Source organism: Chanodichthys erythropterus, chromosome 21, assembly GCF_024489055.1.
Source record: "Chanodichthys erythropterus isolate Z2021 chromosome 21, ASM2448905v1, whole genome shotgun sequence".
NCBI lineage: Eukaryota > Metazoa > Chordata > Actinopteri > Cypriniformes > Xenocyprididae > Chanodichthys > Chanodichthys erythropterus.
This window is the reverse complement of record NC_090241.1, coordinates 11,898,710-11,925,742: the sequence shown is the minus strand read 5'-3', so window position 1 is coordinate 11,925,742 and position 27,033 is coordinate 11,898,710. Positions and strand designations below refer to the sequence as shown.

The following is a 27,033-nucleotide window of genomic DNA, read 5'->3' as shown; positions in this document are numbered from 1 at the left end:
CTGTCTTTTTTTTTTTTTTTTTTTCTTTTTTTTTTTTTAACAATTTCAGAGAAGATATAAAACAATCAAATTCCACTAAAAACACCTTAAACATTGGGGATGAATTCAAGCATTTTTATTTATGTATATACAATTTTGCCAGCAATATAAATAAATTCAAGACCTTTGTTCATAGTAGCTACACAATAATACTCTTTAATGAAAAACAGTACGTTTACTAAACTAAAAATAAATCCTGCCAATTCCCTCCTAAAACTTTGGGTAATTTTACAATCAAAAAACTCATATACATAGGCTTTACTATAATTCATGTAATTTATGTGTTTATATTGAACATACTCCACAAAGCAAAACTTTTTTTAAAGGGTTAGTTCACCCAAAAATGAATTCTGTCATTTATTACTCACCCTCATGTCGTTCCAAACCCGTAAGACCTTCGTTCATCTTTAGAACACAAATGAAGATCTTTTTAATGAAATGTGAGATCTTTGTGTCCCTCCATTGACTGCCTACGCAACTACAACTTTCAAGCCCCAGAAAGGTAGTAAAGACGTCATTAAAATAATCCATGACTCCAGTGGTTTACCCTCAATTTTTTGAAGTCACGCAAGTGCTTTGTTTGCGAAAAAACACCCTCGTGAACGCGTGTTGGAGATTTGTAGCCTAATTTGTAAATAAAGCAGTAAATTGTTTTTCTTTCTCTCTCTGATTTCATTAAAAAGATCTTCATTTGTGTTCTGAAGATGAACAAAAGTCATACAGGTTTTTATTAACAGAATTTTCATTTTTGGGAGAACTAACCCTTTAAATTACTGTAGTGAAGAAGTATTATTAACAAACAGAAACTTTGAGAAATGCACTTTATTTTGCCATTTATTTTACTATTTTATTTTACTTTTTATTATAATGCAATGGTCCACAAATTTAATAAAATCTAATTAACAATAAAATGTGATTCTTTTTCAATACACTTATTTTCATTACATATACCTATCAAGATTTTTTTGTTTTTATTTCGTACAGTAATTTTTAGTGTCATATTTACTTTGATATCTTTACTTACTTCACACAGTTCTTGTGATAATATATGCTGAAATAAAATCAAATTAAATGTGCAATAAATTAATAAGAGTCGGGAAGTTGGTAGACATCACATGACGACACTTTCGATATGACGTATAAATAAAAGCACAGGTCACAGTATGGGAACTGCTTTATTCATCAGGAATGTTAAAATGTAGAAGAAACACCTGAACGTTCTTTTATTGATAGTATAATCAGAAAATAAGACATTATTCACATCTGATGACGTCTGATAGTTCCTGCTTATAAAAACACGTCATTGTAAAGTATGTTCCAAAATAAAAGTCCCGTGGAGCTCATTATTCAAGACAGTCTATGATTCAAGACGTTACAATACTGTGACATTCAAGTATTTTTGCTGGACCTCACTGTTCACCTGAATAAAATACATCTTCTATTGTGCTATATACTGATGAAATAATAATAATAATAAAAACCCTGATGTTTAACCAAGCATTTTAGGAAAGAAAAAATATTAAATATCTTTGAGATATGCTTATACTAGTAGGCTACAAAATCAGATGAAATAATCAGGCAGTACAAGCAGTATGACATTTTGCACTGAATTTAAGATTATATTAGTTATTTTACAGTGGCATTACAGTGCAAAAAACAACTCCAAGATTAATTTGATTTACTTAAAATCCACTGATGTGCTCAAAAAAAAAAAAAAAAAAAAAAAAAAAAAGCAAAGCATCCAAACACATCTCTAAATAGATACATTTTTAATCATAAAACATTTTCTCTCTCAAATCATAATAAAAGAGCAAAGAGAAATAAGCAATAAGAAACAAGCATTTTACTCAGACCAAATTTAATTGAATTATAGTGTTTTCCAAAACCGCTGGCGTTGTGTGTGTGTGTGTATGCACCAAGAAAATGTAACATTGTTATTAACTTGCAGGATTTTTATCAAATAACATAAACCGGGTCAAATGCTTTCTCTCAGTATGGTCCTTTTTTCTTGCATCAGGTTCTTTCTCCCACATGGAATGAAGTTACAATAAATCAAACTTGAACCAGTTCCATTTTCACTATCAATTAAAAAAAACAAAAACAAAGGTCAAGTTCACAATTTAAGCTTTAAATTTTAGGCCCAAATCTAAAGACAGGCTAAAATGAAATTCAACAGATCACTAAAATAAATAAAAATCAAAAGAAAAACACTACAATATAGCACTAAGAAACAAATGGTTTCTAGACAAACGCCCAGCATGTGAAGCAAAGTCAAGGTAGATTTTAGGGTCCTTAAGCCTTCAAATTACAACACGCACCAAAACTCAGGATGCCCGGTGAGCCAAATTAATCATTTTCAGTGCAAAACAACCCTAACGGTAGAAAAAAAACATCAAAAACTGAGCAAATGTTTCGCTGGCATCAGTAGCATAACTCAGAAACTAGCTAATCCAGTCTGAAATCACGTAGAGATAAGATCATATATCATTTCAGAAGATACATATTAGGTTATGCACTTCACAAAAGTCCAATAAACTTGCTTTGAGTACACAAATGTAAAATTAAGAGCACTGTTGTTACACAAGGAATGTTGGATTCATGGAATACAAATTTTTAAATAACAGCACTGCCTGTGAAAAGGCAGTACATGACAAACTGAACTCAGATCCGCAGCATGTCAAATGTTCGTCTGGTCATGGAGGTCATTGTTCAAGCGTGTCTCAGGCGTTCAGGGCTCTCCATCGGTCACTGTCGATGCTGTTGATGCTGTGTGCTCCTCCATACGGTCCCGACACCACGTCGTCCAGGTACGCGCCGGAGCCGTCGATCTGCGTGCTAGAGTATGAGCCGTGATCCAACTCCTTCCTGCCCAGTCCAGAGGATGACGTGTTGGGCAGGTGCACGTCAGAGTCTTCTGGCTCGTCGATTTGTGACTTGTAGGAGAAGAGGATTTTGGGCTCGGAACTGAAGAGAAATGAGGAAGTTTGTTACATGAAGAAAACTAGCTGTCATCTTTTGCTGTATTGAAAACCCGGGTCAAACATTACCGGCCTTTTAAAAATTGCTTGTAAATCACTCATATGCTATATTATCACTAAATATTGGATTCAATCTTTTTGTCAGCTTGTTTTCTTTCAATTTGGACAGGTTTTGTATTTCTTTTTGGAACTGATTGATCGTAGGCCTCATTGAGCTGAGATCATGCACCTCAGTTTTTGAGTGAAAAAAAAAAAGCATTATTTGTGCATAATTTTCAACAAAGTATGGAACAAATATGCACTGTTTATCACACTAGTATGCTTTAACCAGCAAGTTTGTTTTGAAATGCTTTTATTTTGGCCTCACTGATCTGAGGATAAAGTTCATCTCTGTGGAAAAGAAAGCCTGTAATACTCAAAATAGTTTAAATGTGTGTGTCTGCACGGTCCACAGCCTTTATCTTTGCAAGCACACATGTGCATATGTGAAGTGTGAACATGAACATGATGAACATGCACCTGAACACTAAATATTTCTCTCTTTTTTATCTCCCCCTTTCATTTTCAAGGTATGGACATTTTTGACTAATATAAGTTCAGATCAATGAGGCTTACAATCAGACAGATTCAAAAATAAATACAAAGTCTGACCTAATTAAAAGAAAACAAGTTGACAAAAAGACTTAATGCAATATTTGGTGATAATATAGCATAATAGATTTATGAGCTATTTTATTGTAGGCCGGTCATTTTTGACCGGTATCATCACAAGTGTATTAACATGTATTAAAATAGTTTCCTTTTGGACAGGAGGTGCAAAATTTAATATGTTTTTTAAACATACACTACTGTTTAAAAGTTTTCTTTAAAGACTCCTTAAAAGTTTTTAAGATGTTTTTTTTTTCTTAAGAAATACTTTTATTCAGCAAAGACTCATTAAATTGGTCAAAAGTGACAGTAAAGGCATTTGTAACGTTACGAAAGGTTTCCATTTCAAATAAATGCTGTTCATTTGAACTTTCTATTCATCAAAGAATCTTGAAAAGAATATGAAGCAGATCAACTGTTTTACAACATTGATAATCAGAAATGTTTCTTGAGCAGCAAATCAGCATATAAGAATGATTTCTGAAGGATCATGTGACACTGAAGACTGGAGTAATGCTGCTGAAAATTCAGCTTTGATCACAGGAATAAATTACATTTTATATTTTAAATTGTAATAATATTTATAACGGTACTGTATAATAGTAATCTTTTTTAAGTATTGAGGATACATTATGGAAGCTAACTATGAAGTACTGCTATACAAAAAAAAAAAAGAAAAAAAAAAAAACAGATAATAATTTTTAGAGGCATCCAAATAAAGATTTTGTAGATTTTTTCAAACTTTTTTTCTTTTAGAAGATTTGAAACAGGGAATTAATTGGTTGTTTCCACTCCTGATATCATAAGTCCCCTGATTTTACTATATTTCTGGATAGTTTCTGTAAAAACTATTCAAAGGATGCCCAATTGTCCATAGTTGTACAACAGAAAGTGCAAAAGCTTCCATGATATGAAGGTTAGCACCAGTTGCTAATGACAGTCTGTAAAGTGGAACTTGGCGCAGTCATATAATGGACAACAAGAATTTCCTTGCTCTTTTAAAACAGATTTGATTTGGCATACAGAAACATTACAACTCACAACTTCAGGAAATCAATGACTGTTTTTGATGTATTAAAAAATAGAACTCTCTGGTATTTTAAGGAAGTTGAAAACCACCACAGCCGATTCATCTCATCTAAATACAGTTACAGTTACTCAGTTCCGCATGCAGAACTAAAGCGTCGCAATATGACAGGAATGAGTCTGTCTAGGGGGAATGGACTGACATGTTTGTAATATCCTGTGACAGAATTAACTGAAGCAGGTGGATCTACATACCCGAAGAATCCTTTGAGGAACGTCACGTAGATCAGAGGAGCAAAGACGGAAAAGTACAGGAATGTGGTCACGTCCACACAGCTGCCAACACACAGAGGAACAGAAACAAAGTCACCATCAAAAATACAGAGGCTGTGTTCATCTGGAATCCATAAAAACCTTGACTTAAATACATTTTAAGCAAGGTAAAACGAATGAATATTATGATATAATATCAATATGTTCCAATATTATGCTTTTTAAATATTACCTTTCATGTAGTGTGTAATAAAGCTGTTTGTGAATGTAAAAGGTCTGCAAAGTTTCAAAGATCAGAGTGCAGATAAATGGAGTTATTGTCTCCCAAAAGAAGGAAATGATTCTGAACAGCCTGAGTCAACTGTAATTCCAGGCTGTATGTTTGTAACTAATTTGCATAATATCAGCCTATGGTCTTCATTGGCTGCTGGTGAGCAACATATACTTTGCCCCGCTCTCAAACACTGTAGTTATAGCTGAGACCGGAGGAGTTTGGTTTGTGTTGTTCATTTTGCGAAGATGCTATTTTCTGCTGCCAGAGCAAATCCACTTTGATGAGACTGATCCGGTAAAAACAGACACTATCATTACTGTTCGCATCACTGTGTAAGTGCTGAGGAAGAGCTAAAATTCAGATATGATAATGGACGTTTGGGTTTCTGACGCACGCTGTAAGCGGTTGACCAATCACAACAGACTTGGCCATCTGACCAATCAAAACAGAGCAGACTCTCAGAAAGGAGGGGCTTTTTCAGACACTGTGAGGAAAAAGCTGATGCTGCAATGGATATTATGAGAAAATGTAAGTGTTTTTGAACTTAGATGCATTTGAACCTGTTGTAGGAGACTCCAAAACAAAATTAGGAACCTTTAATATTTTAATATTTCTATTATCTATGTCGCATTCTCAAATCATCAGACAAACCAAAGGCATTCTCAGATTCATGCTCATTTCTCAAACTTTTCACTCATCATTTTTATATAATGATAATATAATGTTGACAAAATAATGATTTTGTATTATATTAGAAGAGAATACAAAATAAAAGCTTTTTCACTTTTGGGCTTTCAATCTGGAGAGCAGGACATAGTGTCAAATACACAATATAAAACAGTATACAAAATTAAAATATTTATGGATATCGCATAAAAAAGCTGGATGGAAACACCAAGATGTGCATTCATTCTAAAAATGCACATATAAAAAGTATGTGCTTAATTGAGGTGGATAATTTTTTATCTGATAAGAAAACATGGGCATAAACTACGATGAAACACGTTTACTGAATAAACCCCTGATCTGCAACAAAAACCTCTTGTGACTCAACGGACAATGTGATTGGATAACTGGACTAACCAGCGGACCAATCACATCACAGCTTCTCAAATGTTGGTTTGGTGGTTCTGAAATGCCTGAATCAATGCCTGATGCCTCATGCCTGATGCCTGAGTCTGTCATCGGAATGATTTGGTTTAATTCCCTCCCAGAAGCGTCTCACACATGATAGTGCCTTTCGTCTGCCGCTCCGAGACACAAGTCATTTATGAAGGAGGAAAAAAGAGCCACACTTTCTTCCCCGATTGCACCAACTTCTTTTTATCACAGATATTTTGCGCCAACTTCCCAGGAAATGACAATTTTGTTCTCTTGAACACAAGGGATGAAAACAATGCTTTATTCGCAAATGTTTTATGCAATATTCAATTTTTTCGCGCATGTTAAATTTGCAAAATTTAAAACTGCGGATGAAAACATAGCTAATGGCACTTCTCTGTTAATTGGACTGCTAAAAAGTAAAATCATAATATACATTTGACAGAAAGACGTGAATTCTCACCACAGGCCTTCGATGATGTCAGCGCAGAGCAGCGCGCTCCCCAAACCCTGGACCAGATTCAACACGGACAGGATCGCAGCATACACATAAAAACTCCTCTTAGCTGCGGAGAACGAGAAACACATTCACATCATCATCTGAATGATTCGCCATTCCTACACATCAAACACTGAACACATGTGTCTGCCAAATGAATAAATGTAAATGTAAATGTAACCAAAGGCATTTACTCACATGGTAATGAGATTCTCTCTCTGATTGGAGTTTTAGGTAGAATGACTATTAAGGAATACACCTAAAACAGATTTGAATGCAGAATAAAATAAATCACTGAATATATAAACTCAAGATGGATTCAAAAGAAAGGATAAGTACTTAATTAGGTACCAGGAAAAAGAAACAGGAGCTGGCCAACCAGAAGTGCCGCCCACCGTGGCCGTAGATGTTGAAGTCTTTGGCGGAGAGGTGTTTGTCTGGGAAACGAATCTCCAGAGTCCCCTGAAAGAACAAGAGATGCTGTATTGAAGCAATAAATAACCCACAAGACTTACAAACAGCTTTATTACACACTACATGAAAGGTCACATCCAAAAAAGCATAATAGGGGGCACTTTAAAGATACACCTTCACTAAAGTGTTTTTGGTGCAATAAATGGCTCTGTAAACACACCTGTGTGATGGAGTACGCCAGAGACAGGACTGCAGTGATGGCCAACACACGCTTGATGCTGGACTTGCTCTCCAGATGGCCTGAACAAACACAATCATAAAACAAATCACTTTAACAGGAAGTGCAGCACATATAAAAAAAAACCCTTCATTTGAATAGGCTCTCACTGCACAACAAGGGTGTATTCACACCAGGAAAGTCCACTAGTTCACTTGCTTTGGTCCGGACCAAATACAATGTCGATTTTTTTGTTTGTTTGGTATGGTTCGCTTTCACGCTGCCCTTTTTGCAAGTGAACCAAAATTTGTAAACAAAACCACACGTGTGTTAAGGTGATCTATTCATTGGACAGAAATTCTCAAGCAGAGGACTGTACCAGAGTCTGTTTGGAACCGGACCGAGACCACCTCTAAGCTTGGTCACGGTACAGTTGTTTGGCCCGCACCCGAGTGCAATTGCTGTATTCACACCTACCCAAAAGATCCGCACCAGGGGGGGAAACGAACTTAAGATTCAATCGAATCAAACAAGACAGGTGTGAATACACCCTAAGTTACATAACATAACATAAAAATGTCTTAAAATCACTGTCACCCACTTTAAAAAGTAGATTTTTAATTAGAAACAGATATGAGATCACATGTATAAAGCAGGAACATACCAAAAGCCAATCCGAGTATGATGACGCTGAGCTCAATAGCTAATAAAAAGAACCTTGTAATTTCCCAAAGCACCTGTAAACACACAAACACAGAAATTACCAGTGGATTCACATCACAATTACACTACTACAGCCATCTTAATGTGTTCATTACATTGTCATCAAACCAGATACATCTGCAAGTCAACATGAAATTAAGAATAAATTTACTTTCTTAATTCATGTTCCTGGTCTGATTGTGACTGATTCATTAGTCACATTATTCTAAAGATATGAATGTTTGTCATCATAATGTAATAATTTGTTCCATCTCAACTTTCTGTTTCAGCTCACTTGTCATAGAAACACCATCCAGTTTCACAGTCTAATCAGTTTACGATGGATAAAATCAAGCGCTAGCCTACATTTCTTCTGTCAACCTTTCTCACTGACTATACATTTCACTAAGTACACTACTATTCAAAAGTTTGGGGTTAATAAGATTTTGTAATGTAATTTAGTCTCTTCTGCTCACCAAGGCTGCATTTATTTCATCAAAAATACAGTAAAAACAGCGAAATATTATTACAGTTTATAATGCCTGTTTTCTATGTGAATATATTGTAAAATGTAATTTATTCCTGTGATCAAAGCTGAATTTTCAGCATCATTGCTCCAGTCGTCGGTGTCACATGATCATTCAGAATATGCTAATATGTTAATTTGCTGCTCAAGAAACATTTCTGATTATTATCAATGTTGAAAACTGTTGTGCTTAATATACTTTTGTGAAAACCATGATACATTTTTCCCAGGATTCTCTGATGAATAGGAAGTTCAAAAGAACAGCATTTATTTAAAATTCTTTTATAACTATATAAATGTCTTCACTGTCACTTTCTATCAATTTAATGTATCTTCCTGAATAAAAGTATTAATTTATTTACTCTATTATTTACTTTTGAGCGGTAGTGTGTCAAATACATTAAACAAAGCAAACTTGATAGGTCTAGAACTGAATGTAATGAAATCACAATAGCATAGCTTAGATAACAGGAAAAAATAAAGGCATTTATTTTGGAGGCATTTTTCAGGCCCAACACTTCTTTTCATGTCAACAAATTTCTTCTTAGGTTGTATACAGCTCCATAAATAATCAAAGATTGACCAAAAATCAATATGAATTAATCATTAAGATAGCTCTGTGTGTTTGTTTGTGTTTTTACCTTATCTATGAGTGTGGCGGAGCTAGATGTGCTGACGGTCATGGAGACTACGGCACGTGTGATGCCTACAGCCGCCACCACAAACACCTGAACGGCACAAGAGAAAGAGCTTGTTACCACATACCAAATCTAAAAGTACAACACTCAAAACCACAACACAGATGTGGCGTGACAGAAACCAAACTTTCATGAGAGTCTGAGGGATTTTTTCACAAGTTTTATGGTGCAGCAGGTGAAAACACCTCAACAACACACACGATTTGGGGAATCATTCAAACGCTGCAGGATGGTGCACAAACTCAACTTTAAAGGGATAGTTCACCCAAAAAATGTAATTATGCCATCATTTACTCACCCTCATGTCATTCCAAACTCAATTTCATTCATCTTCAGAACACAAATGAAGGAATATATAAACAGATTTCTGTCCCTCCACTGAAAGTTTATTCACCCAAAACTCTTCAAAACATTCATTAAATAGTTAGTTCACCCAAAAATGAAAATAATGTAATTTATTACTCACCCTCATGCCGTTATACACCGTAAGACCTGCGTTAATCTTCCGAACGCAAATTAAGATATTTTTGTTGAAATCCAATGGCTCAGTGTGGCCTCCATAGCCAGCAAGATCCATTAATGTACTAAAAACATATTAAAATCTGTTCATGTGAGTACAGTGGTTCAATGTTAATATTATAAAGTGACAAGAATATTTTTGGTGCTTCCAAAAAAAAAAAAAAAAAAAAAACGACTTCTACAGTGATGGCCGATTTCAAAACACTGCTTCATTAAGTTTCGGAGCATTATGAATTTTTTGTGCCAAATCATGATTCAGATCGCGTGTCAAACCGCCAAACTACTGAAATCACATGACTTTGGTGCTCCGAACCGCTGATTCGACACAAAAGATTCATAACGCTCCGATGCTCCATGAAGCAATCACTATATAAGTCATTATTTAGTTTTTTTGGAGCACCAAAAATATTCTTGTCGCTTTATAATACTAATATTGAATCACTGTACTCACATGAACTGATTTAAATATGTTTTTAGTACATTAATGGATCTTGAGGGAGGAAATGTCATTGCTGGCTATGCAGGCCTCACTGAGCCATCGGATTTCAACAAAAATATCTTAATTTGTGTTCCAAAGATGAAGCCTTGTGATTTTAAATATTCAATCACAAGAAGATGTGAAAGATAACTAAATTTGGTACTCACTGCGTGAGAAGTTTTGTGCACATACATCCAAAGCGCACACCTGGAAAGCACCGTTTAAGACAGCATGCAAATACTGAATTGAATTCACTTCTTATAATTCACACAAAATAATATCAAAATGCCCGTCTTGGTGAGTATCCTTGTAAACATAGTCCGTTATGTCTTAAATGAACATAAACAGTTGAGAAATAAAATGCATGTGCAACAGTATATTTGATCTGTGCCGCTCTTAAAGTGTTAATCTTAAGAGCTTAGTGTTAAAGCTCTTAGAGGATTAATCTTTATTTAATTTATACAATGAAGAATATATTTTACATTTGATTACTATATTACTGTACATGAAAACTACTGTTAGACCTAACTGAAAAAATACTGTTTATTTCATATGCATCATTGTTCTGTTGTATTTACGTATTTATGTTGACCTGTTAAATGTTAAATAGATCCAATCCATGATCAGAAGAAATTATTTAATGATGCAGCAATAAACTAGCTAGTATACCTTAATGCACGCGTTTTTTAACTTTGCTAATTTAAAACATGATCAAAACACTAATCTATTTTAATGACAAATGTTCAAATAAGAGAGCAAGTGACAAATATCGATATCGGAATCGGCCAATAGTAGTTTGTTAAAACTGGTATTGTATGGGCCAAAAAATCCTAACTGTGCATCCCTAGTTCATATGGATTTATTGTACCATCTCTTTAAGAGTTTGGGGAAATGGATTTTCAATGCAGGGACAGAAATCTCTCAGATTTCATTGAAATATCTTTATCTTCATTTGTGTTCTGAAGATTAACAAAAGTCTTATGGGTATATATTGACATGAGGGCGTGTAAAGGATGACAGAACATTCATTTTTGGGTGAACTATCCCTTTAAGATTTAGTGCAAGAGGTTTAATCACTAGTAGCTCTTGGAGGTTTCACTCACAAAGGAAAATCCCACAGAATTCAAACTTCCACAATGCAGTTTCAGGTCATGTGAGATGTTTTGCTGCTTACCAGTATGTAAAACGCCACGAATATGGGGCTGGAGGTCAGACGGATCTTAGCGCGAGCAGAGGGAAGTTTCCACATCAGGAAAATGAGGAAAGCCACGTTTGGGATGAGCAGCATCAGATCCCAGAAACGAACCCTTACAGACAAACAGAGACAAATTGTTACGATCTCGCCCTAAACAAGCTTTACTGCTGTTAGAGAGTGGGAAGACAGTGTTCATTAAACACGTTTAGATAAAACAGCACAGAAAACAGACATTTATTACTACAATACTAGACCACACACACACACAAAACACACACAAGCACATCAAAAACAGGATTTTCAACTTTGATGCCTTGATGGAAAATACCTATTTACCCAAAACCCACACATTCACCTCCTGGGAACCAGAAAAAAAGGTTTTAGTGTTTAGCTTTTCTTTTTTTTTTTGTTCTTCTTTATATCCTTTGAATATTTTAATGTGTCTCTCTGTAGAGAACATTGGATGTTGTAAGTGATGTCTTTGATTAACAAATATATTTTAGGTTTAGGGCTGCAACGATTAATCGTGATTAATCATTTGCTAGGGCTGGGCGATATATCGTATGCTTTTGTCACACGCATTTTGTCAGTAAAGCCGGCGATTCATATCGATATTGAATCCGATATTGCGTGGCTTGTCAGTGAACTACGGCTCTGTCTATTAAATTCCGCTCCATTTGAAAGCAGGTGATGGCGATTTAGCGGTAATCAGGGAACCGGCTTTACTGACAAAATGCGCGTGACAAAAGCATTTGATATATCGCCCAGCCCTATCATTTGCAATATAAAAGTCTGTTTACACGTAATGTGTATGTGTGTGTTCTGTGTATAATAATTATATATATATATATATATATATATATATTTATATATAAATACACACATACATGTATATATTTAAGAAAAATGTTATAGTTATATATAAAATATTTGTTTATATGTAATATAATATATAAATATATATATTTATAATACATGCATATATTTCTAAACTTTATACCTGTATGTGTGTGTATTTATATATACATAACACTGATTCTTGAGAAGTGGGACAAAACAGGATGCAATATTGAAAAAAATAAACCTTATACTCAGGCAAATTAAACTACATTTATGTATCTTACATGTAATAAGCTACTGAGCAATGCTTTGATACAACCTCCCAACTTTACTCTTTTTAATCAAAATGTGCTTTTTACCTTGCCATCACTTATATTGTGTCAACACCGTCAGACAACAAAAACACAAATTAATTTTCACTCACATTATGCAAGACCTATAAAAAGTATAGTAAACACTCATTTTTACCAAGGCTGACAGAGGCCACAAAATAATACTTTCAATATGTGTATATATATTTATTATAAAGATTTTCATTTGTGTTTCTTTAAATTGGACTGTGAAATATAACTTTAACTTTATCTTTAACAAAAATCAAGATGATTTTAACATTTCAAAACCCATTCTCATGTTAGCAGACAGATTACATTTTTACCTATGACCAACAATTCCTAAACAAATATAAAATATCATAATGATATATCAAAATATTCATCTGACGGAGTTGACACATCTGACGGTGTTGACAAAAACCTGAATTTGTAGTCATGTTAACTATCAAATACTTGAATCAATCAATTACTCTATTAAAACAAACACAACAAACAGTGAGTATGTTAACAAAACAAAAATAATGACTTTATTCAACAATATCTGTTATTCAACAGCATAGAAGAATGACACAGAAGCGAGGATACTGTTGAATAAAATCGTTATTTTTGTTTAGTTTTTGGGCACAAAAAGTATTCTTGTCTCTTCATAATATTGAGGTTGAACCACAGCACTTAAGTTGAACCACTTGAGTTTTAACGATGTCTTTAGTACCTTTCTGGACCTTGAAAGTGGTGATTATATTGCTGTCTATGGACAAGTCATAAACCTCTTGGATTTCATCAAAAATATCTTAATTTGTGGTCTGAAGGTCTTATGTGGAACGACATGAGGGCAAGTAAAGGATTAAAAGATTAGTTCACTTTAAAATGACAATTAGCCCAAGCTTTACTCACCCTCAAGCCATCCTAGGTGTTTATGACTTTCTGCTTTCTGACGAATACAACTGGAGAAATATTAATAATCACCCTGATGCTCCTAAGCTTTATAATGGGAGTGCACAGAAACCACCTGTTTGAAACTCAAAAAAGTGCATCCATCCATCATAAACATACTCCACACAGCTCTGGGGGATTAATAAAGTCCTTCTGAAGCGAAGCGATGTGTTAAAAAAAATATCCATATTTAACTAAGGAAGAAGCATTTTTAACTGTTAGAGTTTTACACTTTCTTCCTAAGTTGAATATGGAAGGCGGTCTGGCGGAAGCTAGATATTTTACTTCATAATGTGTTGAATATGAATATTTTTTTTTTTACACAAATGCATCGCTTCAAGTCAGAAGGACTTTATTAACCCCCCCGGAGCTGTGTGGAGTACATTGGATGGATGGATGCACTTTTTTGAGTTTTAAACAGGTGGTTTCTGTGCACTGCCATTATAAAGCTTATCGGAGCAGCAGGGTAATAATTAAATTAAGCCTAACTCTGCTAGAAGTGATGACTAATCCACAAAAGCAATATACGCTGTCAGGTCATATAGTTAGTATTAGTACAATATTAGAAAAACTATACACTATTTTATATTTAATATAATTAAAAATGACTTGAAAACCACAAAAATATGATGACTTCATGTTGAATGTCAACTCCGTCATTGGCCTGTCACCACCGTCAGAAAGAAAATCTGACGGTGTTGACACTGACGGTGTTGACATATTTGCCTTTCTTTCACAAAACAAATGGAGTTCATGTAGTAGCCATTTTGTTTTCTCTGTTGATGCTATATGCTAATAGAACCTGCTTCAGGAGAAAAAAATAATCTAAAAATTTTGAATAATTTCCTCATGAATTGGAAGAGGGTGTTGACATATCATGGTTGTGACACAGGGAATATTAACATTAAGATTTAAAATATTCTAAAATTATAAAACTTACTAGAGCCTGTCTGACATTGATGTACTCTGCAGAGGTGGAATGTGGCAAGGGGGTCCCTCAGAGTGACAGCTGCCCCTGATATTCCCTGATATTATTACATTTTAATAAATGTCTGACGGTGTTGACAAAAAAGTGGGGACACAACTTGGAAATCTTATAAAACATGCATGTGTCATTGAAAAACAATATTGCTCTGACATGAAATATTATCAAGTATTGCTTTTTATAAAACAAGCTTTTTCATCATTAAAAAAAACATTTTTATCCATTTTATTGCATACAAATTTTTGAACCCTTCTCTGTGGACACACTGTTTTAGATGTAGTGAGAAGACAATAAGTGTTATACATTTGATATAATAATGATAAAATTAAATTGAAGGGGATAATTGTGATAAATACTTTCTATTATTAATCCCTCATAACATTTAAAATAGAAAATATTTTTATTTTTAAACCTAATAGCAGTTACAATTGCTGGACATGTTTTGTCCCATCTCTCAAGAATCAGTGATAATTATTATACACAGAACACACACATATATATTACGTAAACACAGACTTTTATTTTGCAAACGATTAATCGCAATTAATCGTTGCAGCCCCATTTAGGTTTCAGACTAATTTTCCTCTTTAACTTGTTCTCTGTAACATTCATAAAAATAAAAAGATATGTATAAAAATATTAAAATGTTTATACTAGCATACATATATTCGCAGTACCTGCAGTCAATGAAGTTTAATTTTAAGATGTATTTGATCTCAACTTACAATAAACATATACAAACCAAACAAAACTCAGCTATGTAATCAAAGGTATTATGGAATTATTTGTTTATATAATATTTATGTCCTGTATGATTGCATAATGTTTAATTCGTTGTAAAACCTGTACACTGGATCAAAAGTTTGGGGTCATTAGATTTGGTAACACTTTAGCATAGGGAACATACTGTATAAAAGCTTTTAACTATGACTTTTCCCTCAATAAACTCCTAATTTACTGCTTATTAATAGTTAGTAAGGTAGTTGTTAAGCTTCGGTATAGAGTGCCCCAGGGATGACGCATTTTGTAGGCAAAACCCAGAAGTGAGTTAGCATTTTAGGACTTCCGGTTCCAACGCCGCAAAGTCTATGGGTTTTTTGAATGGGTTTTTGCTAAATCGCCTGTAATAAGTTCTGTGGTTAACAAAGCCTCTAAATACTTTCACGTTTTGATCTATGACTTAAAACACACCAGTTATAACCCACTTGTTATTTTTTAAACTTTTACTGTGTCTTAAAATCAGCGGTTGCTAACAAATTGCTAAAAGGGACTACTTCCTTTGGCGGGGACTTTAGACGTCATCATTAAAAACGGGACATTTGGACAGCATTTCTCATGAAAAAGTGGATAAGTATTCATAACAGCACAGATCATAATCAGCGAGCATGTTTATAAATAAAGTTGTTTTCTAAATAAAGTTTGAGGAAGCTTGATGGTGACGTTGATCCGCGACCATGGTGTGCTGTAGTCCGTTTATAGCCTACTGTTAGCCTTTTATATCTGACGACTTTATTTAGGCTTCAAAATCTATAAATGTTTTGTTAACTTGTAAAGATTATTTTTATACACAAAAAGTGTAAGTGTCATAACCCTTTGTTAAACACAGAGCTTATTTTCTGCGATTTTCCAAAAGTCTATGGGAAAAACGAATATGCTTTCAATCGAGGGAACCCATGCGCCGCTAACTTCCGGGTTGGCCTACAAAAACACCTCATCCCTGGGGAATGTAGAATGAGGTCATGCAGAATAAGCCATTAATATGTGCTTAATAATTACTAATAAATAGCTAATATTCTATTAATATGCATGCTAATAAGCAACTAGTTAAAAGACCCTAAAATAAAGTGTTACCTTAGATTATTATTAATTTTTAAAGAAATAGCTTTTTTTCCAACAAAAACACATTAAATTGATCAAAAGTGACAGTAAAGACATTTATAATTTTACAAAGATTCTATTTCGAATAAATGCTGTTCTTTAAACTTTCTATTCATCAAAGAATCCTAATATATACATCACAAAATTATGAAGCAGCACAATTGTTTTCAACACTGATAATAAACAGAAATGTTTCTTGATCTTTGCATTACAGGAACAAATTGCATTTTACAATATACTGTATGCAAATAGAAAACAGTTGAGATTGTAGTAATATTTCACAAATATTAGCTTTATAATGAATTAGTTTTTCAATTAATATTATTCATTTTTGTGTGCACTATTCACTTGTAGTGTAAAAAAGTCCTGATGTCCCTTACAGAAATTCCCTGCTTAAAAAAACCCTCACTTTTCTTTAAAACTCACATTTCTGCTTTAAAAACTGTTTTCCTCTGAAGTTTGCTTACAAGAAATTACTCAGATACAATAGGAAATTCCGAACAATAGACCTACTGTTTTTCTTTCTATTCAATTTGCTGATACTATGTAATTTGAACAAACAAGTAGAGGAAGTTGTCTTCACTGATTGAGCAAACATCTGTAGCCTCTGAAGAGCCTCTTTAAGACACTTAAAACTATGCTGAGCTCAGAGAGATATTCACTAACACAAATATCCTCAAAGGAAAACAAAACTAAACATCCCAGGAGAATCAGCAGGGACTTTTAATAAAAATACAGAGGACAGTCCCATTTGATAGAGACATACTGGCACAGAAACGAAAGCAGAATTGAAAGCTCGTGTTGTAAATGGCCTCCACATCTAAAATCACATTTCACGCACCTCACAAGCGTCTACTGTCAGATCCTACACAAAACCATCTGTATCTAAGAGAAAACTGAGCTTAGAAACTACATTCTTCAGGCATTCAAACATGGCAAAGTGCCCAGACGAAAAATACACCACATATTTAACATAACTAGATAAAACGCATACACTGCTACGACTACACGGAAATAGAGTACATAGGCTAGATAAAGAAATTAGGAAGTATGCTTATATGCAAATAAGACTACATGATTTCAGACAATCAAGCCAAAGCAAAGACAAAACTACAGATATGTTTTCTGCAAATATAACACACTTGCATGAATGTGCACTGACATATAAAAGCACCATATCAAAGGACATATACATGTCCTGCAGACATTAATAAAAGTTAGACGGCCGTACCTAGACTGTCCGATGTCCTCATACAGGATCTGCAGACACTTGTGTGGTTTGGTGATGTTGATCTCACGGTCAGGGTTGAATTGAGAGCTGTTCTCCACAGTGGGAAACACACTGGTGTTGCCATAATGGACCAAATTTGGCACATCAGTCACTGTCTCCAGCATTCTGGATTAAACCTCTGCAAGACACACAACTACTTCAATTTGCACTCTTACTTCATTCGCAAACCATTTATTTGCATGTAAAGCACATATTTCTAGGAGTTATTGATAATAAACTGCACAATATTAGATTCACAACTATGTCAAAACACAAACATTTCACATAAAAGAACATAAATTTAAAATAGCAAGCCTCGGCAAGTACTAAAATCACTAAAACTGAAATAAAAATAAATTAAAGCTAAATAGAAATACATTTTTTTACAAAGCACATACAATCCCTAAACTTAATCTAAAGTAAAAATGAAAACTGAAAATATAAAAAATAAACACTAATTACAATATTAATAAATACTATAATAGTATATAAATAACAAAATAACACTGCCTCACTTTAGATCATTTAATGACTGTTCGTCTTCCCTTAAATATTCAATTTCATTTCAATTTATTTTTAAAAATATTATATTTCGAAGAGATCAGAATGTTTCGAATGTAACAAAGTTCTTCCGCTGGAATGTGTTTGTGTATTTAAAGATATATGACGTTACATAACAGCTCACAGTCTGTGTGAGAACACACATCAAATACTGATCCAAATACAAATTCAAAAGCTTCATTGAACTAGAATATTCCTGTATGTGTATTGCACGAATGTGATATGTTTATATTGTAAATGTATCATATGACACAATTCACACACACTGCAAGGATATATATCAGCTGATAAACCTCATAAACACAGCTCACCTTTAAATGATGATGATCTCAGATCAGAGGCTGGTGTGCTTCAGCATTAACGTGATCATAGGTTATTATTTGAGGCATAATAACTTTAGTCGGTGTGTCGGTTGTTTGTTGTTTACAGGCAGAACGAAACTGATGCGTCAGTCGCGATTCGTTTGTCAGATAAAAGTCAGCGTGAATGCGTTGTCGTATAAAAGATGGCCCCCATCTATGCGACACTTCATAATAAAAGACTCAAGATAAACAATAATTGCATAGTGTGTGTATAAAATTAACTACTTTCATAGGTTTTGTTTTATTTTATTTCATTTCACTTTATATCCTCCTGAAACCCAGCTATGGAGTTTTGTTGTCTGTAGAGGACATTATATTTTAGCGAATTTCTCTAAGACCACTGTTTTGTCTGGATGTCCTGTAAAGACCACATTCAGGGCTTTTCAGAGATACCAAATGTTTTAAGTTTTACCATGACTACTCCCTCTCCTTGGTCTTTAAATATGGCAGCCCTTATGGAAATATGATAATATTTTGTTATTATCATTTACTTCATTTACTAATATTCTAATTGTGTGTCATGAATCAACATTTCAGGAAAAATGTTATGGGGTTTCAAATCAAAACACGACTTTGTTACGAAACAGGACATCGATTTATTACATGTCCACTGTAGTGGACACCGGGATTTAAAGCATGTTTATCAGGCATTTTGAGAGACACAAGTGAATAGGGAAATAAATTATATATCAATGTTCCTATGAAATATGAGATGATATTATAAAAATATTGCCAATTATTACTCCCATTATAACACTTCTTTTTTCATTAGATGTTGCTCCAAGAACACATTAATATGCAAATTACATTCATCATGTAGATACATTGTATATAATGGAAAAAAAAAATTCTTATGCTCTAAGCAATAAAAAAAAAAAAAAAAACTAAATTCACACTTTTTTTCTGGTAGTCAGGAGGATATTGCACTACTAATATGTTGTTTAATGTGTTGATATTACTTTGATTTGCATTTGTTGTATATTATTTAAATCTTATTAATTAAATAAAATTATCATGCACATCTCTATTCTTTATCAGTAATAATATATAGTTTTGTGATCATAATAAAACACAATAAAATTGAAATTTATTTATAATAACTATTACATACAGTATAAATATTGTATAGCTATAAACTATCGTAAACTAAACTACACAGATCCCAATCTAAGCGACACTTCAAAACAAAAGACTAACCGCCTTTCCGAAGTTGATGGTCGCCAAGAAGGCAACACTTCAAAATAAAAGTAAAACATTACGATAAAATAATCTTTGGGGGTTTAAATAGACAATAGGCAAATAATTACAAAAATGTAGATGCTACGGTTTATTTAAATGTAGACAGAAAAAAAAAAATAATACACATGTTAAAAGAAAAGCACAGCAAAGAAACAGAAACAGATTTTTTTTTTTTTTTTTAAATGACAAGCAAATGTAATACAGGCTTGTATTAATGTCACATGCTCAAACGAGTCAACGAATCACATGAGTGAAGAAACATCATATTTTGATTAAATTAAATAATGAAAGCAGAATGCATGTGACAATTAATGTGCAGCAAGATGCATTTAGTGCATAAGAGGCGAACATTAATGATGTATTGCATCATAACTTCATTAGAAAAGGACAAATATGGATGAATAAGTTGCAAAAAGTATATTTGACAACTAGTGGCACAATGTGAAAACAGTGCAGAAAAAAATTGGTTTACTCTAATGGCCATTTGAATAATCTCCCAATACACCACTGTAATGGAGTGCACTAAACTTTATTTGTCTGCAGTAACTAGTCCATTGTAAGGTGTAGTGCAGCTTCTGTATGAAATAGCTAGTTGACTGTTATGTGTGCTTTGGGCTGACCAGACATCATCCTTACGGCCAGATACACTGGTTGCGTAAAGCTCACTTTAAAAGTATGCAGATGAGTTTTATCCCCACTCACATCACTAATGCTGTAAAACGCTAAAGTGCCAGTGCTGAAGCTGAGGTGTATCTCCATTCTCTTCAGAGATGGTGTACGTCTAAGTGGTGTGTCCTTTCCTTTTTCGTATGCCCTCAGAAGGTTATCACAGTACATGAGGCACCAGGAACCAGTGCTGCTCTCCAGACCGCTACCAGAACCGGATCGGGGAAGTTCACCGTAGCATACAGCCATAACCCAAGGACAACCCTCGGCCTGAAAGTTCCAAAGATGTTCTCCTTGGACGAAGCTCTGGGAGCTCAAAGCTTGGAAAAAACTGGTAAACCTCTGAGAACTGGCCGGATACGGCTGTTTAGCAACGCTAAAAGACACAGTTTTAAGGTCTTCCGACAAGACCAGATTGGAATGGATGGTATCAGGGTTGAATGTCACCTCAGATGGGTTGAGAACAACACGTAGAGCCCGCTGAGCGGATCCAAGTCCAAGACGGAGTTGGTTGTTTTGGTGCTCGATTTTCTCACAGACTTTTTTCAAATTGCTGGATAATTCCAGATCGCTCGTAAAGTCCCGCAGAGGCTCCACGGTCAAGCTGGAAACTTGGCTCTCGACGTCTCGGACTCCGTCACCGAAACACGCATCTTCCGTCTCCCCCATTAACGAGTTGACCCGAAGTTCAGCCGATCTGAGCTGCTTCTGGAGGTCTGATAGCATCTGCACTCTTTTCCCAACAGCGTCTTCTCTGGGCTTTAGTTCAACCTCCAGAAGTTTCATTCCAGTCTTTCTGTAGGTCTCCAGTAGCTCTGCCATCTCCTGCAGAATGCTGCTCACATCTTTCCTCAGATCAGCATGTGTCGCTTTGACCGCAGCCTCTCTGGCCGTTTCTTTATTAACCAGATCATCTACTAGAGCAAGCTTTTCTTGAAGACTAGTTATAATGGGACTTAATCTAGACTTCCTTCCATTGGCTTCCATCCCCTCAAGAGAATTTTTCCCACAATCTGTTGACGTGGACTCATCAGTGTCTTCTGAAGATGGTTCATCATTAATTATCTTGTCTTCTGCACTGGAGTGAAGTTCACCACTGGCACTGTTGGCCTTGTAGTTCTCAACTATTTGTTTCAGTTTGACATTTCTAGGTAGGGACTCTGGGCTGAGATGTTCCTGTCCACATACGGGGCAACAAAGTTCTTGAGCAGATCCAGAAGTCTTATCCCTATCAAGTGTTTCCAGGCAAACCAGGCAGAAACTGTGGGCACAAGGAAGAGTGACCGGGTCGAGGAAGAGATGGAAGCAGATTGGACAAGTGAGCTCTGACTCCAAAAAGCCCTCTGAATATAAGTCTGCCATTATGATTATCTCTGTGTAATACAAACAGAGAAAACATATAGTTACATATATGGTTATTTGGCTTCATGCTAATAGATATGTGGCAATATATCTCCCTTCATGAAATTAAAAATTAAAACATTTTTTAATTAAAATTTCAAAATATAAGTACATCTGACATTCCATGATGAAGAATTACATGTAGCCATTTATTTTTAGTATCGATTATAAACTTTCTCAATGTATCTTAATTTCATCATGGAATTTTGAAACAAATGTATAACAATAGAGTTCCCTAGAAGTGTTTAATAGCAGGTAAGAATCTCATTAAATGGTCACACTTCAGTTTAGGGTCAAATTCTCACTATTAACTAACTATTAAATATGACTTTTGCCTCAAACTCCTAATTACTGCTTTTTAATAGTTACTAAGGTAGTTGTTAAGTTTAGGTATTGGTAGGAAAGGGATGTAGAATATGGTCATGCAGAATAAGGCATTAATATGTGCTTCATAAGTAATAATAAACAGACAATATCCTAGTAATATGCATGCTAATAAGCAATGAGTTAATGGTGAGACTTGGACCCTAAACTAAAGTGTTACCCATTAAATTAATAACTATTTTGTTGAAATCAAATAAAACAGCATCTAGCATTTTGCTAACATCCACTTTAAGTTAATAAAACGTACTCGGTTACTAACGTAACCTTGGTTCCCTTAGATACGGAACGAGTACTGCTGCGTTCATCTTATTAATTAATGTTGATTATTAATAAGACAAGACACAATGGGGAAAACTCCTTTTTCTCCAATTGCAGTACTCGTTCCGTATCTAAGGGAACCGAGGTTACGTTAGTAACCGAGTACGTTCCTTTGCGATACTACACGAGTACTGCGTCGTGCGTCTTATTAATTAATATTGATTATTAATAAGACAAGACGCAATGGGGACAGTACAATCACACCGTGCTATGCAGGGGGATGACCAAGCAAGGCAGAGCACTTGAAAAAGGGCTCACGACAGATACTCAAGACAGAGTAGCCCAGACAACAGGGACTAAAGCACTGTAGTTATCCACTCAAGCCCATAAACTAGGGCACCAGAGGGGCCTAGGGTACACATGCAAAGGACACAGAACATAATTATGCCCAGACGTGGTCGGGGTTGTAATGGAAAGCCATAGGCTGGACACAGCAGGGAGGCTCATGCTGAAAGGACCTGCGTCTGAAGTGCAGGGAGGCTCATGCTGAAAGGACCTGCGTCTGAAGTGCAGGGACATCCAGATTAAAACCTGACAAATGTGGATAGTGAGGCCCAGTCGGCTGCCGCACAGATGTCAGCAATGGGAACGCCACAGGACCACGCCCACGAGGAGGCCATACCTCTTGTGGAATGCGCTCTCACACCCAAAGGGCATTGAAGGCCTAAGGAGGTTCAACTCCAACTCCTGTTCATCCTGAGAAGGAGGAAGAGTGGAGAGAATCACCATCTGTGTGCTAAAGGGGGTAGATAGGACTTTCGGGACATATCCATGTCTCGGTTTCAGGACGACTTTGGAGTCATTAGGCCCGAATTCAAGACACGAGGAGCTCACAGAGAGCGCCTGTAAATCTCCCACATGCTAAAGCTAGCAGTAAGGCAGTTTTCAGTGAAAGGGATCATAAGTCAGCAGTCTGGATTGGTTCAGAGAGGACCTTTAAGGCCTCTAAGAACCACAGAAAGATCCCAGGTAGTAACCGTGAGGGGACAAGGCGGATTCAACAAGGTTACAGGCTCCCATTGAGATACAACGCATGAAGGTCCCACAGCTCGGGGCTGGGGTGCCATATTGTCCCTCTTGCTTGAAAGAGGAGGTTCCTTCCAGCCTCATCCAGGTCTCTGAGGAGCTTTGCTTGGTACACCTGGAGTACCGCCATGGAGCGCAAAGCAGAAGCTTCCTGACCGGCCGAGGTGTACACCTCGAGGTGTACCGGCAGGGTTTGGATGGGTGGGCGGCCTTAGACTTCCATCCAATGGCAGCAGGCGGACACAAGTGGCCACAGCTTCATCAAAAGGAGGCAGCTTTTCATATCCTTTCTGCCCTGCGTTGTCAACAGAGGTGAGAGCGTGAGAGGCAGAAGGATGCAAGTGGGCAGAGTAGGCTGCTAGGAAGCTGCTTGAGAGTGGCGAGCTGATCTGGCTGCTGCGAAGCGGCAGGCGATCAGCACTGCACGAGAGCAGCGATCTGAGCGGCAGGCTGCTAGAGAGTGGCGAGCAGAATAGAGCGCAGTGAGCAGGGAGGCGAGCTGACCAAACTGCCGCAGAGCGGCAAATTGATCAGCGGTGAATCCAGCTGCTTGCAGGTGAAGGTGGCTTCAAGTCTTGTAGATCAAGCGAAGAGATGATATCTGCGTCGCTGAAAGAGAATAAATCGATTTGCCATAGAGAAATGGCCACTTATATAGCCCGAGACCCCGCCCCCCTTGGCAGGCACGAGCAGGCTTGCGCATTCTGCACTGTCATTGGTTAATTTACTTTAACTTCACAAACCAATGGCCATGCAGTTTACACTGCTTGATTGTATGGCTTTAGAATCTGAGAAAAAGGAGTTTTCCCCATTATTGCGTCTTGTCTTATTAATAATCAATATTAATTAATAAGATGAACGACACAGTACTTGTGTAGTATCACAAGGGAACGTTATTTGCTACTGAATGTTGAAAACGTCCAGTTTTTAAAATGATTTAAAAACTTTTTTTTTTTTTTTTGATGTAATGCAAAGGTTAATAGAACATTCTATGTTATCATTCTGCAAACATTATGGTAATGCTACTTTTGAATGTTCTCTGAACGTTCTGAATCAAGAAGTAACATTTAACTAGGAACAAAAGTTCTATTAACGTTACTGGAAGAACATGTTCATAACTTTGAGAAAACCTTGGCAGTACGTTTAGAAAAAGCTCTGAGAACTTTAGCTGGGATATCATTTGTGGTCAGATTGCTGAAGCCAAAATAAAGCGACAGGACGCCAACTAGCGGCGAATGGCGTGACCTGCAGCCATGAACCCGCTGAAAGACAGTGTGAGAAGAGCGAGGCTAGACTTTGACACCTTCCTCTAACAAATTTGTGTCAGTCACCCACTAAGCCACACCACTCACTTTCATATCCTAAATCTCGCCATGCTGTTTATCGCATGTAGTATAAAGGTAGAAACCCTCTCACAAAGACGTGGGCGCTTTTTGTTGTTTATGTTCAGCCATTTTTCCAACATAAATTAGAAACGTGCATGTCTTACCTAGAACGCGCACAGAACTCGATGGAGATGCACGTTGAATTGTGTGTGCGTTATACAATCATCATACCAACACAATGTTATGTGTTCGTTTAGATCAAGCCAAACGCGACGCACTCCCGTTAACGCCTGCAGTAACAATCGATGCAGTTTCGTTTTCCTGCCGTTACCGTCGCACCGCCTACATCATCGCTCGTGTGTTACTGTATAACCTATAGAGATTACTATACTCGATTAATTTATGGGTAAATGTCACAGTATTTCTACTTATATTTATTTAAGGTTAATTTGCTGCACATACCTGCATTTTCCTCTTAAATTAAGATTCACTTCTCCTGAAATTGAACATGTGCTGTTTGCTGCGTAAACCAACAGTTATTGTTACAGACAGACAGGGAGTGTTTCGTTAAGAGTTGAAGGAGTGCCTGTGATCTGCATTTACAGCCATACACACCTTTATTTAGTCAAACTACTGCGGCAGCTCAATCGCCGTGTTTACTCAAGCATTTACTCCACACATCCGAGATAACAACAAAACATTAATATGATGACGTAATGGAGTTTACAGAAGTTGTCTTTGACCCGTTTTATATAAAAAAGAAGCAATACCTTCCTTCATCTTTTGCTGATTTTATGTCTTTTTACATTTTGAACCACATCAGAAAAAAATAAAATAAATAAAACTACAACGACCTCCATTAGCAAATAAAAGTTCCTATTTGACAAAAATATTTTTGACGTGGACAAGAACCAGATAAAAATACGTTTAGGATATTTTCTTAAACTTATTTTTATCTGGTTCTTGTCCACGTCAAAAATATTTTTGTCAAATCCGAACTTTTATTTGTTAATGGAGGTTGTTGTAGTTTTATTATTTTTTACTCATATATAATAACCATTTTTTTTAATTAATTATAATAGATTGTTAAATATGTTTTAACACAGTAATAAAAATATAAACATAAATAAATATTTTTGGCCAGCCAGGTAGTATCAACCTAAAAAAAAAATGTTTTTTTTTTGTCAAACGGGAACTTTTACACACACACACACACACACACACACGCACACGTATTTATATAGAATCTAACATATTACAATATCTTTCATATATTTTGGTCAGAGATTCTAACTAAAAAATAACCCTAATGTGTGTATTTAACATTAATTATTTAAATAATATTATTTGAACAAGTTTTTGGTTGATGTTTCCCTCTTAATACGGTTGCTGGTCGCATCACAGCCTGCCTGACAGCCATTTCTGCCTGGATGAAGGACCACCACCTCCAACTCAACCTTGCAAAAACGGAACTGCTTGTGATCGGTGCAAACCCAACACTTCATCACAACCTTTCAGTTCAACTTGGGTCTTCAACCATCACTCCTTCCAGGACAGCCAGAAACCTTGGAGTGGTGATGGATGCTGGTCTAACCTTCACAGATCATGTTGCAGCAACGACCCGGTCCTGCAGATTTGCCTTGTACAACATCAGGAAGATTAGACCCTTCCTATCTGAACATTCCACACAAATTCTTGTCCAAGCTCTTGTTCTATCCAGACTGGACTACTGTAATGCTCTCTTGGCTGGCCTTCCAGCATGCACTATCAAGCCTCTACAACTGATCCAAAATGCTGCAGCAAGACTGGTCTTCAACGAACCGAAGAGAGCGCACGTCACTCCTCTCTTCATCAGTCTGCACTGGCTGCCAGTAGCTGCTCGCATCCAATTCAAGGCTCTGATGTTTGCTTACAGAACGACAGCTG

At 35.9% G+C, this 27,033-nt stretch overlaps 2 protein-coding genes across 4 annotated transcripts; both read right to left on the bottom strand.

Annotated features, from left to right (window-relative positions):
• Positions 1 to 1,228: 1,228 nt before the first annotated feature.
• Positions 1,229 to 18,849, bottom strand: tpra1 (transmembrane protein, adipocyte asscociated 1). The gene is made up of 11 exons (XM_067374107.1): positions 18,698 to 18,849; positions 17,787 to 17,964; positions 11,567 to 11,699; positions 9,339 to 9,425; positions 8,134 to 8,206; positions 7,473 to 7,552; positions 7,190 to 7,300; positions 7,037 to 7,097; positions 6,803 to 6,905; positions 4,947 to 5,027; positions 1,229 to 3,003 (listed from the first exon to the last, which is right to left on the bottom strand). Exons 2-11 carry the CDS (start codon positions 17,948 to 17,950, stop codon positions 2,760 to 2,762), a joined length of 1,137 nt encoding a protein of 378 aa, XP_067230208.1. The 5' UTR covers positions 17,951 to 17,964; positions 18,698 to 18,849; the 3' UTR covers positions 1,229 to 2,759.
• Positions 18,850 to 20,139: 1,290 nt separating this feature from the next.
• On the bottom strand, positions 20,140 to 25,866 carry trim107 (tripartite motif containing 107). Of its 3 annotated transcripts, none has more exons than XM_067374136.1 (2): positions 25,570 to 25,866; positions 20,140 to 22,026 (listed from the first exon to the last, which is right to left on the bottom strand). In XM_067374136.1, exon 2 carries the CDS (start codon positions 22,013 to 22,015, stop codon positions 20,576 to 20,578), a length of 1,440 nt encoding a protein of 479 aa, XP_067230237.1. In that variant the 5' UTR covers positions 22,016 to 22,026; positions 25,570 to 25,866; the 3' UTR covers positions 20,140 to 20,575. The 3 variants fall into 3 exon arrangements, with proteins under 3 accessions (XP_067230237.1, XP_067230240.1, XP_067230238.1); XM_067374139.1 differs by having other exon boundaries at positions 25,723 to 25,866; XM_067374137.1 differs by lacking the exon at positions 25,570 to 25,866 and adding an exon at positions 25,272 to 25,389.
• Between the last annotated feature and the right edge of the window lie 1,167 nt (positions 25,867 to 27,033).

Excerpts from the sequence above, each read along its gene's own strand:
- tpra1 (XM_067374107.1), bottom strand. The coding sequence starts at position 17,950 with ATGCTGGAGACAGTGACTGATGTGCCAAATTTGGTCCATTATGGCAAC. Across the intron at positions 7,553-8,133 it reads CATACTCGGATTGGCTTTTG|GCCATCTGGAGAGCAAGTCC; the intron begins GTATGTTCCTGC and ends GTGTTTGTTCAG. Across the intron at positions 7,301-7,472 it reads TGGCGTACTCCATCACACAG|GGGACTCTGGAGATTCGTTT; the intron begins GTGTGTTTACAG and ends TTGTTCTTTCAG.
- trim107 (XM_067374136.1), bottom strand. The coding sequence starts at position 22,015 with ATGGCAGACTTATATTCAGAGGGCTTTTTGGAGTCAGAGCTCACTTGT.